The 16,576-nt window shown below is 33.9% G+C and overlaps 1 protein-coding gene across 3 annotated transcripts in view; it reads left to right on the plus strand.

Moving 5' to 3' along the window:
* Window positions 1-16,576, plus strand: part of FSTL5 (follistatin like 5) — a 342,003-nt gene that overhangs the window by 265,913 nt on the left and 59,514 nt on the right. For all 3 annotated transcript variants that reach the window (XM_052690344.1, XM_052690343.1, XM_052690346.1), the window contains one exon: window positions 8,189-8,355. In XM_052690344.1, coding sequence (XP_052546304.1) covers window positions 8,189-8,355 — 167 coding nt within the window. The remainder of the gene's footprint in view (window positions 1-8,188; window positions 8,356-16,576) is intronic.

A 16,576-nucleotide genomic window follows, 5' to 3' on the forward strand; every position in this document is an offset into this window, starting at 1 on the left:
TAGTAAATCAGAATTGACTGTATTTGCTTATGACTTATGTGCTGCTGTGATCTAGGCTTGCTTCTAATTGAGTAGCTAGAGTGTGATCAGGGTTTACAAGCTTATGTAGTGTAAACACAGTGAACACTTAGCTGAACTTTGTATATTGGCAGAGCTGGTGTATTTGAACCAATTTTTACTCAGTTTGCTGAAAAAGACATTTTATAAAATTTTAGGCACTATGTCCTCTGCTTCCCAATGATTTAAAACATCTTGTGGTCATAAAGAGTTTTAAAATGCATTTCATCCTGGGCAACATATCAACAGAAGCTCTGGATATTTATGCTGCCAGGTACTAGACTAACGGAAAATAACCAAGTTTAAAACTATCTCAAATAAAAGTAGAGACATGGATAGTGCAACGTGTAGCTTGCATGGTGTTATGCATAGCAATCTGCAGCAGAAAGGCTGCTATTCCAACTAAGCAAGGCATTGTAGATAGCTTAATAGCCAACAGTGGAACCCTTTTTATATCTGATTAGTAAATTTGTCTGAGATCCTGGTTATTTAGGTACGACTGTTGTTTATGTCTGTTGATTTAAAATACAGTAACTGGAATTTAGGTAAATGATAGCACTGTGGAGGCAGCTGAAGAGTAAAAGCACAAATGAGACAATTTAATGCAATGATGGCCATAAGGAGAAATAATTTTATTAAGCAAAAAAAAGATGCTGAAGACTGTAATTAGCAAATACACCCTCAGAACCTAGAAGTTAGAGCCTTACATTTGTCTTTTCTTTTGACTGCCACCAAATGTATTTTTCAGTGTTAAGAATGCAATGTACAAACATATGCATGTCCATACAGATTGTTGGACAAAAAAGGTTTCTTAGCTATAGGTGTCATATTATGTAATGATGACAACTACAATTAGAATAAATCATTACTTATGCATTCTGAAGGACATATTTTATAAGCAGTGTGGCACTGTAAATGAGAGTGTTGATCATATTTTTCTGGACTGCTGTGGTTTCTGTTGCTTTTAGAATTTTTTTTAGTATACGGCTATTTTAATTATATCTTGCCCATTTGAATATAGCCATTAAAATGACATTGAAGTCTGAAAATGACAATAAATTATTAGGAAATTATTGTTTCATCTACTCTGAGATCCTCTTCCCTAAGCAAACCCTAAGGTTTTCATTTGTTACAGCTTTATTAGCTCAAAAGAGACTGCTGTGTAATTTTGAGTGTATAATCTATAAAAGCTCTACATTTGTATCTGTACTTAAACCTAAGGTATTGTATCTGACTATTTTCATATCAACAATTTATGTAGCATGTATCAAATCAAATTCTAGCCCATCACTTGGGCTAGACTAACTTGGAAATTTCCCTTAGGATTCATTGAACGATGCAGAAAATCTGTTACAGAGCATATTGGGAGAGATGTTAAGGTTGAAGAAGCATTTTCAGTCTGGTGAGATGATAGAAATGGAAGGGAGATTTATCTTTTACCAGCTCATTCACGGTATCTCCCAGAAGATGGAAATTCATAGGAGTTTGAATTTCATCATCTTCTTATGGTGAAAGGCTACTCTGTAGCCTTTCAAGTGCTACAAGTGCTGTGTCTGGTTTAGTGGTTTCCCCTGTGGTGGAAAAGTTTGAAGCCGAACACTTCATGAGTTGGCTTTCCTGGCCTGTTTCCTTTGAGGCTAAAAAAAATTCTCCTACAGATTGTATGGCCTGTGTAGGCTTTGTGGACTCTCATAACTAGCCAACTTGTAGGGTGAACCCTTTTATCTGTGCTGTTGTCACTGTTCTCAAAGTGAAGTGATGATACATCATCATCATGTTCAAAACATTCTCCTATTAACATTCCAATTGCATGAGAATGTCAGACAACGCCTGATATATATACGAGTATGTATGTACTATTTTTCAGTGCAGCTTTAGGTAGACTTGAGTGTTTTATCTTTGCAAGTTTAATATATTTGTTGTCCAGAAAGTAGTTCTATGAATTCATGGTTGGTTCAGGTGTTGATACGATGTCACTGTGATAGAATCGTCACTTCAGAAACTCAGTGAATATATGTGGAGTCTTCCCAGTGCTGATAACATTGCACTTATGATAATTCTTGATCTAGCATGATGCATTAAATGAGGTGCAGCCCATACCTACATAGAAACAGCTGTACGCAATGACAAGGGAGTCATAAATAATCAATGACTCCTTGTGCTTCCATGAACAGTGTTTCTGAAGTATTTTTTAATGATTCTAATGCCCTGCAGAGCAAGTGAGAATATATGTTTTATTGATTTTTATGAAGACTTAAGTGAATCATTATAGTCCTTGTGGCACTCGACTTGAGTCCTGTTGAGCTCTGTAGTCTGTGCAGACTCAGGAGAAACACAAGGGACCAAAGAGCAGTTTAATTGAACGGACACAGGAAGTAAAATTTGTTTAATTAAACAATTAAATGTAAATATTTATATTTCTTCCTCAGTGTTTAATGTTCCTGTAAATGCCAAGCCTTTGGTATGGGAACTGTCTGTGGTTTTTCATATCAATTTACAGTGGGGAAAAAAAAAAAAAAAAAAAAAGCAAATTCCAGTTAGATAGATACTACTGTGCCAGGAGATCAGATTACTTTTCATTTCTTCCATTATGTTAAAATAGTGAAAGTAGTACATTATTTCTCATAGTTCTTCCATTAAGTTCTTTATTAGCTTAAAAATAATCATGATCTTGTTGGGCTAAGGGAAAATTTCCATTCCCTCACTTTCTCCGTAGTCAATAAATTTTGCAGGAATCAATACCTCCATAGGTTATTTTAATGACTGTGGTTTCATACCTAACTTTACAGCACAAAGACTAAGCGTTAGTTTTAATTTGGAATGAAAGAACGACTGTGGTAGTTGTACTCTGCAGATTTTTATTTTTAATTACACGAGAGGCCTTTAATCTATCACATACTCTTATATGAGTGGCTGTGGATTTAGGAGGTGAGGTTTCCTTCCCAGCTTAATTTTGTAGGAAACCATGATGTAACATCCTGAAAACCAAGCTTACAAAATGCCGTTGAAAGGAGGTGAGGGAAGGTGTGTTAAAATAGACATTATTTAAGAAAATATCTTAAATATTCAGGTTTCAGTCTGATAAACTTAATCACGAAGAAGAGGATTTAAGGTGTATGAACTTAGAGGATTCTTCATGAAGAGTACAATGGCATTAAGAATGAATAGGTGGCAGATGAAAAAAGTTGCATTTAAATTATAGGACACAACCATTTGAATGGTACAAGTAGTTAAGCTAAGATCCAGTATTTGATCATTTAGTTTACCTTTCATTTTTAATATATTCTGTAAAAGCTGTCATATATCTGTTATTTTTAATTTACCAAATGTTTATACGAGACGTTACTATTTCAATTGTGATGAAAACAACCTATGAAGAAACTAGAATGCTTTCTGTTGCATTCATTTTTTAGTTCATCCTATTTAATATTTTGTTTATTTTTCAATATGTATATTCTAATTCTGTGCCAGGAAGATCTGGCGTTGATACCAAACAAGGAAAAAAAAGTATGTCTGTATATGTGTGTTTATATATGTATATATATATATGTGTATGTGTGTGTGTGTATAAATGCTGAATTCATTAAGCTAGGCAATCAGGTGAAATATTTTACTTCATTCTAAATTCTGAAATTTTGAAACATTCTTTATGTTTCTAGGTATTTGAATAATGAATGACATGTATTTATCTTGAAGATATGCTTTAATTTCTTCCATGAAATAAATGTAGCACAACCTGTCAGTTGTCCTCTATTAAATCTTACTGACTAGTATCGAAAATAAAACAGCTTTTGAAGCTTTTTTTTAATTTTGTTGAAGCCTTTGCTTCTTTTCTGTTATGGTTTATGGTTTTATAGTTTTCTGTTATGGGAGGTGGTGGAATCACTGACCCTGGGGGTGTTCAAGGAAAGGCTGGATGTTGTGTTGAGGGACATGGTTTAGTGGGAGCTATTGGGAATAGATGAACGGTTGGACTGGGTGATCTTTTAGGTCTTTTCCAACCTTGGTGATTCTATGATTCTATGGTTTCTATTAATTTTCTTTATGGAATTCATTTCTATCGGACTTCCTACAATTATAAGCTATTATAATATTACTTTTAGTTTACATTTAAAAATATTTTTTATATTCTTTGTTAAAAAAAGGAAATGTTGAATAAATATTAATTAAAAGAAATATCTTAAGATCCTTTCTTTTTGAAAAAATAATGGAATTTTGAAAGTTGAGAAATAGAAATCTCTGCTATTCTAGCCTTAAAGCTGGAAAGAAAACATCTTGAATTTTGATAGAAGCTCTGCTGCTGTGTTAAATAGCAGTGACACAGTTATTTATGCTTGTGCATGTGTGGCTAATAGAACTATGAAAGCAGGTCTTTTGATGTTTGTACTAGATCTTTGAGATTTATAAATATTAACATATTGATTATGAAGTGGTGCACTACATTTTCCTTAATTTGTATAATAAATAATAATTAATACAGCATTAATTATAACAATATAATTCTATCGCACGGATACAGAATGGGCTGCCCAGGGATGTGGTGGAGTCACTGTCCCTGGAGGTGTTCAAGAAATATTTAGAAGTTGTACAGAGGGATGTGGTTTAAGTGAGAAACATTGGTGACAACTGAGCAGTTGGACTGGCTGATCTGAGGTCTTTCCAACCCTGGTGATTCTATGATTCTATGATGTGGATTGATCTGAGCTGATCACTGTGAACTCTTGCAACATGAGTAGGAATTCAGGCTCATCAGCACCCTGTTCTTAGTGAGCTCTGTACTACGTTATTTTTATGATGAATGGACGGACATATTGTTAGATGGAAATCATTTTGTACAGGAAAAAATACTATTTTCAAGTTTTAATTAGGGGCTTTTCACTTATTTGCACTTGAAAAATATTCTTTCCCTGTGATAAATCATCTAAGATGATGGAACTGTTGGGATACGACCTCTGGAATGCTTTAATTCTGATCTCTTGGTCCTTTTTTTTAATGTATTTTTCAGTTTGGAAAGCCAATCAAAATGCTTATTTCTGGAAGAACTATGTTTTGCGTCTATAAACGTAATATTTACATTTATAGAAAATAAAATCTGTTCACAGCAAAGAAGATTTTTTTCTTTCAATAGTTTAATTACACTGAAAAGTGAAATTCTGTATACTTTCTTCAGCTTAGCATACCAAGATCATTTCGAGCTTTGCCAAAAGACAAAGTTTTTATCATTTAATTTTTGAACTGACAGTTTAGACATACTAATCGTGATGCATGCTGATTTTAAAGTTGCTTTTAAGAACAGCAAAATGACACTGATGAAAAGGCTCTTGTTATTTCATTTTGAGAAGGTGAGATCTCTGCCAGAAGAGGGAAAAGGCACTTTGTGTAGTTGTATTCCAGATGTTACAAAACACAATATCTTAGTTAGATTTGACACACCCAAATAGCAGCATTTCCGATTTTTTCCACTGTTAAGTGGAAGATTTAGCTCATCCTGATGTTCACTGAAAATATTTCCATTTAGTGTTTTTTATTGCTAGTTTTTATCTTACTATTGATCAACTGCAGAGTTGAAGAATTTTTTTAAATGAAAACTTCTATTCATAAAATTCCTTATAGCAAGCATTACGAGTCTCAGATTATTTTGCATTCTGTTTTATTCTCTTCAGTTCTTTGAATTCTTCCCGAAATTTATCAGCCTATACATATGTTGTATCTAGATTGGGAGATTTTAGGGCTAGTTTGTGTTAATTTTGCTAAGCTTATATACAGTTATTGTTCTAAGGTGTTATAGGTCTTTAGGATCTGTAATACCTGAGCCACAGGCAAGGAGAACCTTTTTGTATCTCTTGAAAAGCAGTGACTTTAACATATCCTTCCTGGTTACAGGCTACTTTGTTAATGTCAAAAACTTTGTAGTTAACTACAGTAAAACAAAAGGCCATAGCTAATGCCCTATGACCACTCATTTGAAGTTAAGCTGCATTTTATACACTTTCCATTAAGCTCAGAGCTTACAATAGTCCGTGGACACGAGCCATAAATGAATTATTAATGTCATAAAATAGTAATGCCATTTTGTATTTTGATTTTGGAATATAATTTTCACTAAGGTAGCAAATGCTGAACTTTGCATTTAATACATGTCTCCTTATCCACAGTTGCATTCTAATTAAAAATGAGAATAAAAAGAACTGGACTTCTGTATAAAGGCATCCATAATAATACTGGAACTAATTGGAAACAGACTTTGAAATTTTGTAGAATTTAAATTAGATAACTCATTTATCATGTGAGGGTTAGCATTTTTCATAATCATTTTGTGGTAATCATTTAATGACTACGCTAAATTAAGTATTGGCTTTGGAAAACACAGATAATTACTGTTATAGATCACCATGTTTATCTACCTTTTAAGGTTTATACACACAGAATTCTGTAAGAAAATATTAGTATGCTGTTGCTGTCTATCAGAAGTTTTGAATCATTCAGTAGTCATTCAGGTGTGTTTCAAGAAGTCTGGATAGCAGTGTCACTGAACAACCATGTCCTATGTCACACAAGCTGAAATGCTACAGATGACTGAAATAATTTTTTAAAGCAACAGTAGATAGCTCAATATTTAACTTAATTAATATATTCCCTTTTCAGTGGTTTAACAAATTGCATCAGGTCATGCATTTAGGGGAAAAAAAAATGTCAGTCATATTGAATGGTGGACAGCATTACGTTCCTATTGGAAGAGAGAAAAAGGGTGTTTTTGAGTTTTTTCTAAATAAAAAACAAATATTTTTAAACATATAAAAATTGTTCTTCTGAAACAATGCATTTTTCTTTCCTAAAGCTATTAAAATGCCTTTCTTATAGCAATTTGGAAAGGAAGAAAAAAAGTTTTACACTGAACAATCTTTTAAATTGTGTTAATTAAAAATTGTTTCTTTTGTGAAGCTAACAGGCACCAATAATCTTAGCTTGCTCATAGGTTGTTGCTTTGCTATAATGGGAAGATTAATGTCACTCTTTTTTTATGTAAGACTCCAAATGTGTTATGGGACATCAAAGTCAAGAGTCTTTCTTTTAAATAGATCAAAAGTGGCTTACCTGATATTGTGAAATAGCTTGTTAACACTAGCAGTTTTTAATGCGTGATGCACTGGAAATGTTAAAAGTAGATGTTGAGTAGATGTTAAAAGTAGATGTATTTGTGGCTTGAGATGACTCTTGCTTCAGTAGAAGTACTGTATTTAATTCATGTTTGTCAAGCTTTACATGATGTTATATTCTTTTCTCCTGGCTGTTGCTGTATTCCATCTTCATTGTTGCTGCTGCTGCTTGGCAGACACAACAGTTACAGAATAGATGCTGTGAAATGCTCTGGTTTTTGGTTCATTATTTTTTTCTTCTCTCTGTACTTAGGAAAAATTTATTCAAGTACACAGCTGTTTTTCTGGCTCTGGGTTTCTCTAACTATTGTAAAAGAAATCATGTTTGACCAGAGAAGCATAGTGGAAATTCTTTTTACAATGTTTCTTAGAACTGACGTAAACGAACGTGTTTTGACTATGATTAATGAGTATTCTGTGACTCAAATGGAAGAGAATACTAACATCAGTTTTATCAGGAACTTGTGCTTTCACAGTCAGTGGAAATCCTCCATAAAAACTGGTATATCAGAAAAGAAAGCTCATACCTTGATTTTATATTCTGAAAGCAGAATTCACATTTGTCTATTCCCACTTCAGTCTTGTATCTTTTGCACACTGTGTTCCATTAATATTTTTCTTTTCTGGAAATGAATGACTCTTAACAGCAGTATTGTCACGTTAGTTAAATGAAGATGCTGGCTACTGTAATGCATTGGTCTAACTGTTAAATAACTTCTGGAGTCTGATTGTAGATACGTTCTGTTATGTTTGTTGCAGTCTTACCTCCGAAATTCATTTTCATATTAAATGCTTCTCTTTATGGAATCATGCTTGTCAGTCAATTTAATTGAAATGCCATGGTGACCTTTATTTGAAATGCTCTGAACTTCCTGTGGTTTTTGGAAAGTCTTTTTTCTTTGATTCCAATTAAAATTATTTATAAATTATCAGCTGCATACTAATTAACCTTACAAACAATATATCTTTTGCAGAGGTAGTTCAGCTGAGTTTGCCAGAAGATCAAAAAATAAGCACTACTGCAGCAACAGTAGGACAAAGTGCTGTCTTAAGTTGTGCCATCCAAGGCGTTCTGAGACCTCCCATCATCTGGAAGAGGAACAATGTCATTCTGAATAACTTAGATTTGGAAGATATCAGTGTAAGTAAAAGAGTTCTATTTAATAGTTTGTTACAAAACCTTTGCTCGAAGAACTGAGAACCGATGTTTAACTAATTCCTACTCAATATGTTTTCAGTCATATGGCTATATATAAGGAAAACAAAACAAAATAATAGCAATCAAATGACTACCGAACTGTTTTTCTTTGAAATAGTTTGCAAAACTCTTGGTGTTAAAAATAATGAAACCATTTCACAGACCAAATGTTTAAAGGTAGTAGGTACGACAGCATAAATGTATGAAGACAAAACTGCAACTTGGTATTGTACATTCAGCACTATATAGGCTTCAAATATTTAGGAGAAGTTAATGTTTTAAGGAATTATTATTTAGCACAAATAGGTCATTGTAATAAAGCACAGTTCATTGTAACGAAGTGTAAATAGATCACATTTAAAATATTATCTTCTCATATTTGAATGAAAATATACTTTTACCTTAGTACAACTCCTACTACAAAATTGGTTGTTTTGAGCATTCCTCCGTGTATCCAGCAGTCTGAAGGAATTTCCACTGAATGTCAGTACAACTTCTAAATCTATTGTTAGGAAAGTATCTGCTACCTAACTTTGCCATGACCTCCAAATATGGAGGGAAAAAAATGAAACGAAAAACAGATTTTATGGTAGAGCTCTCAAAACAAGTTTTCAGCTGAGTTTTATTTCCTTGTATGTTCAATTTGCTTTGGCCATCATCTTATAGTACAAGAATTACAAAATGTGGACCAACATAGGGTTACACTTGCTCGGACTAGTATGTGTCTGAGTTCACTGCAGCTCTTCTTTGTGTAGAGTATCATCACAATCAAATATTTCATTTATTTTTTTAGTGAATGCTTTTATTTCTAAGGTGGCATTTGTACTAACATGGAGCCTTCATTTTGTTTTACCTGCTGATTTTATATAAGATTTGTTCATAAATTTAACTCCTGTGGAGTAATGCTTTATAAAATAAGGGGTGGTTTCAAAGCTCAGCTCACTTGAGCGGTAGTGTTTAGCCATTGCAGAGGCTTAGGATAAAACCAGCGTGCTCTGAAAAATTCCTTTTATATACTCATTAGTTTAATTATTTTAATAAGTATAATCATAATTAGATGGTATCCCGAAGTGCATTAATAAAGCTTGGAGGATCCTAGGATTCCAATGAAAGGCCACAAAGGTAGTAAGGGGTGTAGAGCATCTCCTGTATGAGGAAAGACTGAGTAAGTAGAGTCTGTTCAGATTGAGGAAAAGACTGAGGGGATTGGATCAATATTTATAAATATCTAAAGGGAGGCTGGGAGCAAAAAGGTGGGACCAGGCTCTTTTCAGTGGTATGCAGCGATAGGACAACATTTAATAGCCTAAAACTTGAACATAGGAAGTTCCATACAAATATGCAGAAGAACTTCTTTATGGTAAGGATGATGGAGCCCTGGAGGAGGTTGCCCAGAGAGAGGTTGTGGAGTCTCCTCCTACGGCGATATTCAATACCTGTCTGGATGCCTAACTGAAGGTTAGGGCAACTGAGGTTGAAGGGAACCTGCTTTAGCAGGTGGATTGGTTTCAGTCTCTTGAGGTCCCTTCCAAACCCTGCAGTTCTGTGGCTGATATTCAAATGTGTCTTACCCTTACTCAGCAGTTTCTTTTCTGCAGAATTTTTGAGCATTCCGTAAATATTCGTGATGGTCATAAATAATGATTTTGGAGTTCTTTCCTCACCACTTGTAATTAGAATACATGCAGTGAGCTGTAGAAATAGGAACACGTACCTACATAGGGAGAAATAAAAGGGAAATGAATGGAAATGATGAATGTAACAACTTCGTTTTGGTTTGAAACGTTCTACTGAATGTTTTTGCAAACATGAAAAGAGCAAGTGTTTTCAAAGCTTGATACAAACATCTTGAATATGAAAATTGAAACAAAAAAAGACAAAAAAAACAAAAATAAAGCAAAAAAACACAGAAAATATTCCAGTAGGGAGTGCACTAGTGAACCACTTGGAAATGAAGTTGAGCCTGGGAAAGTGCAGAAGAAAGTTGTTGTTTTATAAAGTTCATCTTTGTGTTTCCTACAACCTAAGTTACTAATTATTTTTTTTTTTTACTTTAATTGGTTATAAATTAAGCTAGTTTTCCAGTAGATAAAGACTAATTTTCCTGTAATGGTAGTAAGGAGGCAGTCTTTACCTGCAAATTTTTTCATTCATGTTACTCCCCTTTTCTTTCCCTCTCTCTTTGATATGGAGAATGAGCAAGTGCTGACTGGGAGCTTGCTTATTAGCTAGGGCCAGCCTACCGTGCTTCTTTGTTAGTTATAACAGCTGGAATGCAGTCCAATATGGATTTTTTTGAAGACTCACAGAGTGCCTAATTTGAAGTCAGTTTGAAGTGGTGTTTGGAAATCAAAAGCTAAGGTAGAAAATTAAAATTGCTAGAATTGGCAGAATTTTTGTACATTCAGTAGGAGAGAAAGGCCATGTGACAATGTACTGGCTTAACAACCATAAACATAAGCAAATAAATAGACCAAGCAAAGAGGTAATTCCCAAAAGAAGGTCGACAAATTGCGCCCTGAGAGAATTTGCAAGACAGCTACAATATGCTGTGGAAGTAAAAGCAGATGAGGTATTGCTCATCTCTGGAAAAAAACTTAGTATTCATACCTGCACAGAGTGGAATTATTTAAGAAGTTTGGGGGTGAGCTCTGCGTGTATATTTTGTGTATGGCTACAGCAGAAATGAAACAGAGTAAATTTTTCCAGTGACAGAAGTAATAGTTCTGAAGGTGAATGTATTCATCGTTTCTTTATAGACCGTAAGAAAATCATAGAAAAATGGAATACTTGAAAGTGCTTTTTGAAGAAGACCGTTAGATCTTAGTCCATTAATATTAATAATTATGAATCAAAGGGACTGACAGATCCAATATCCCTGAGGTGAGGCATTAAAAATATGTAGCACTTGAATTAATGTAGGTGATACTGATCTGATATGCAGATAAGCCAACAAACAGTGGAAGAAAGAATTGATGGAGCCTGGAAACAAAGCACGAACAGAAACAATAAAAAAAAGATTGGGCATAAAAACATTAACTGGGTCCCAGAGTCTCTTTTCTTCAAAATCTGTTTTATGCATTCTACTGTTTGCACTGATTTGAACTCACACTTTTTATTTCCTTTAAGAAAAAATTCTCCTTGTATTTCTTCGGTCGTTCAATAATGTTCTGAAATTAGATTATCAGATACTCTTACAACTTCACATTTATTTCAGGGTTCTTATGTAGTTATTATTCAGTATCTGTTCAAGCAATGTAGTAAAAATAAAACCTTCAGGAGAAGAAAAATAATTTGACAAAACTGAATTATTTTATATTTCAATATGGGAAATTATGTTAGTACTTAAATATTGACTTGTAAAGAACAAATGCAGAGGGAATATAGCGTGTTTCAGTTTGTTGCATTTTAACCACCAAAGAATGTGTTGTGCTTATTCAGACGATTTTAAGCATTCAAATGCTTTAAGCCCTTGTATAATTTCAAATGTCTACAGAGGAAATGTGTTCCGTGATTTGCTGTGACTGTGTTATAATCTAAAATGTTTGGTTAGCGCTGGGAATTATCAATTTACTCAGCTATATAACAACCACATGTGTGCATCTGAAAAATAATAATCTTGTGTAAGTTGTGGTATTGTTTTGGGAAAAAAATAAGTGACAAGGATTGATCTAGGGAGGCAGATAAATACTTTTTTTTTTTTTCCAGCAAAATGCATGAGATCATGTTACTGGAAGTGAGCATATATGGCACCAATCAGATTAAGTAGTAGTGACAATGTGATTTTGTAAATCAAGGGAAATGATAATTCGTATAGTGTGGAAATTAAGTTTTTGTACTGTGCAATTGTCAATGCAAGTTAAATTATTTGTTTTGGGAGTGACAAATTCAGAACAATATGTCTTTGACTTCCAAGGATTGAGAACACAAATATTATTTAATCACTGCTTTTTGAAAAATAGAGTAATTTAGAGAATTCTATCTAGCCACAAATGTATGGTTAAATATAAAAATGATATGATAACATTTAATAGCCAATTTTAGGAGTCTTCAGTGCCCCTAAACTCTTCTCATTGTATAAGTGATTAAACTTTATGAAAGTTGTGTGCCTTGCTATTTGTTTTTTTACATTTAAACTGATAAAAGTCAGGTGATCAGCATTAACCTGAATTAAACCATGAAAAATTTTGTGCCTCTGCAAATTTTACTTTATTTAAATTGCAATTCATTTGTGCTACGACTCAGTATGGACTCAGACTTTTTACTGATATTTTAGTATGCATCTATAAGGGCTTTCTCTTGCCGTGATCCTGAATCTTAAATTTGTGATTTTTCTTTTCAATTTGCTTGAGTTATATACAAACTATTATTCATTGCAGAACAAAGTTCTTATTTATGGGAAAATTAAAAATAGCAGATTTTTTTTTCCCCAAATGCACTGCCTAATGTTTTTCTCATATAAATTCATTTGCTTTTAAAATGCTTTCTATATTTCATTTTACTTTACTATTTTTTGAATTTTTCCTTTAGTTTTGCCTTCAGCTGTTCTCCTATTCCTAGCACTTCTCTTACAAGCAGTCTGCCCTTTGTTCTTACATTTGTACAAGATCTACTTAAATGACTTGCTCACCAATGAAGTTTAACATCTGCTAACATTCGTAAATTAGTAGATTTTTAAAGGAGTGTAGATTGATCTACTTTTCAATGAAAACTAATGATCTCTTTCTTTAGACTACCTTAATTGAAAACATGTAATATTTCTATTTGACAGGCAAAGTTTGTGGTTTTGAAGTTACGTATAGGTTATCTTTCTTTCAAAACATGTCATTTTTCATTGCATTAAAATTAATTTCCAAATTAAACTTCTACTTTTGATATCATGTTCAAGTCTACATCCTAGGTTGGCCAGCAGGGCAAGGGAGATTATTGCCAGCGTCTGCTCAGCTCTTGTATCATGGTTCTGTCTCAGTTCAGTTTAGCTGTGTGACTTAAAGGGTTGGAGCAAGGGATCCATGGTCCTGTGCCATGTGAAAAGACGAAGGGAGTAGTTAGGGAAATGGGCTCAGAGGATGAAAGCAGTGGCAATGAGCTAAGGGAGAAAACCAATTGTGATAGAGGAATGCAAGATAACACAATATGATAGAATATAATTAAAATCGAAGCTAATAAATAAATGAGATTTCCAAAAACTGAAGACCGTACTTTAATACTGTAGGAGAGATGGCTAGGGAGTATGCATGGCAGAGACTAGTAGGAAGACGGTCCCATATCTCCCAGACAGTTTTATCTTTCCCTCTGAGAGGCAACGAAGTAATGAAGTCTTCTGGGAGTTGTAGGTCGTTCTTCTATTCTGGCACTAGGTACCCAGAACTATCCACAATCCACGGAACTGCAGAATTAACTCTCTAACTCCCAGTGAAGTGCATGAGGTTACGATGTGGAATAGTGATAACAAAAATCATAAAACTGTGACACCTTGTGAGATACCATCTGCAATATTGCATCCAGATCTGGGGCTCCCAGCACGAAAAAAATGTAGAGCTGTTGGAGTAGGTTCAGAAGAGGGATATGAGGATGGCTGGAGCATCTCTCCAGTGAGAAAAGGCTGAGGGAACTGGGCTTGTTGAGTCTGGAGAAGAGAAGGCTTCTAAGAGCATTTTTTGTCACCTTCCAGTACTTCTAACAAACTTATTAACAGGAGGTAGACAGAATTTTTATGTGGTCTGGTGGTGATAGCACAAGGGGGAACAGTTTCAAACTAAAAGAGAGGAGATTTAGGTTAGATCATTGAGCACTTTTTCACTTGGAAAGTAGAGAGAAACTGGAACAAGTTGTCCAGAGAAGCTGTGGATGCCCCATCACTGAGGGTGCTCAATTCTGGTTTGGATAGGATCCTGAGCAGCTGACCTACTACCAGATATAGTGGGTGGCAACTCTGTCCCCATGGCAAGAGATGCTTGATGCTTGGAATTAGATTTTTAAGGTTACTTACAACCCAAGCCATTCTATTAAACTTAGTTCTCAGAAAGGGCTTCTGACAGCTTCTCTTTTACTTACAGCTTCCCATTCTTTATCCCTTTTCTATTCCTAACAAAATTGTCAGGGGAATCTCAGAAAAGATATCTCCCTTTGATGCTTCCATCTCCAGGGAGATAGTATGACCCTACATACAAACTTCTCTTTGTGTTTGGTTAAATTGTTACTATGGAATTTTTATGACAATGATTAAAAACATAATTTGCTATATTAGTACTTATGACTTCATACTTGTTTTATACTTCAGGATAAGACTTTATTATCTTTTCTCTGTTGTTTGATATCAAATACGAATTTCATTTGCTTGATTTTAAAAGTGCACTGAAAATGCTGTCAAAGCTGCTGATCAGGTTTATCAATCTCTAATTTTTTTTAAATTTATTTATATACTTGTAGCTTATTTATGTATTTGCTCACCAGTATAGTTATTTCATCGGGGAGTTTGGTTCCATTCTTCTTTTTTCTTTTTTGGAATCTGATTTGGAGTTATAATTACTTCTTTAGTAGCAGGATAAATCACACCAAAAGAAAACATTGAGTATGTGTAAGACTTGCAAGACCTGGCATTTTTTTTCTCTGAATATTGAAAAGATCTTATTTAATTAATCATCTAATGAATGCCACTTCAGACTGTGGATCATAAGACCGTAAGCTGTGCATCATAACATTTATATAACATTGCAAAGGTGCACTTAAATGAGGTACCACTATGTATCTGTAATCTTCTGGTTAATGAAGTGAGGTAAAAAGTTGCAGTGTGGTTTCATTCAAACGTATTGATTCCTTTTAAGATAATCTGGACATGCAAATTCTGTAACTCTAGCTTACTCAAAGCCATAATTGCTGCAGAAGTTTAAGGTTTATATACATCTTTTTATGATGGTGACTATCTTAATTTTGAGCCAGCTGATGATTTTCACTTTTTGAAAAAGTATTAAGATTTTTATGATTTCTCCAATTCATTCTGCAGCATATTGCTATTGAAATAGGTGTAAAGAACGCAGGAAATATATCAGGCTTTTCAGGTTATTATTTTAAAACAAAGTCCCCAGTGTCAGAAAGCAGCCCGGCCTCATCTGCAGCTGGTAGTTAAGGCCAGTCTTTTTTAAAGTATGATGAAGATGCTTTGTTAATAATGGTCTCCTGTGGCTCATACTCCTAACTTTTAAAGCCTTTTTATGCAATGTTAAATAGGAGGGTCACATCCCCAGTAATGAAAGAAAGGAAGTGCTTGGATATCTGAGAGTCTATTTTATTAAACAGAGAGGCAAAAATGCTTAAACATAAAATTAATTAATTAATAACTGTCTTTGCTTGTTCTTCCTAAGCATCCCAGGAGGTAGAAAAATGACAAGTAGAGCATAATTACCTACTAGGAATTTTGCTTAACTGTCTGCAGTAATATTTACTGCAGAAAGAAAAAAAAAAGTAATCTTCTGGAAGTGTTTCATTAGTATACCTAGACAATATGTAAATACTCAAAAGAAACAAAAACAAAACAACCTGACGCCAACCTATAAAATCACCAGTACTGTTACTCACCAAAGTGACCGAAGCAAATTACTTATTTAGATCAAACCTACTTAATTTGTGAACTCCGATAGGATTCCAGAACATGATGCTATGTGTGATACACTTTTCAAATGATGGCATTCAACATTTGTCTGAATTAAATTGCTCAGTGATCTATCTACTTGTAGTCTTAGTACTGTATTTCCATTCATTTCTAAATTCTATTGATGATCTACTTTAGTATAGCCTAACTTCTCTTTTGCCATCCAAAATTATGTACCTTATTTAAATGTAATCAATCTTGTCATTTTTATGACATATTTTTATATCCATCTTAAGAATTCTAGAACTTATTTTACAGAAGTTTGTATTCAGAACATTTCTGTTTGAATATGAATCACCTCATAGTCTCAATGGTTAGAATCTTTTCATTATTCTGTTTCAGAACAGGTGAAACTAGAGATTTTCCTAAATTTAGTGTGCATTATTTTAATGTCTATCTGTAAATAATTTACATAGGTCTTTCTCCCATTCTCTACTCATTTCTGGAATTGCCTCAAGTTCAGCACCTCATGCTTGGCCTTGTTGAGCCTCATTAGATTATCATGTATCCACT

The sequence above is a fragment of the Tympanuchus pallidicinctus genome, unplaced genomic scaffold (genome assembly GCF_026119805.1).
Source record: "Tympanuchus pallidicinctus isolate F22 unplaced genomic scaffold, pur_lepc_1.0 scaffold26, whole genome shotgun sequence".
NCBI classification, from domain to species: domain Eukaryota; kingdom Metazoa; phylum Chordata; class Aves; order Galliformes; family Phasianidae; genus Tympanuchus; species Tympanuchus pallidicinctus.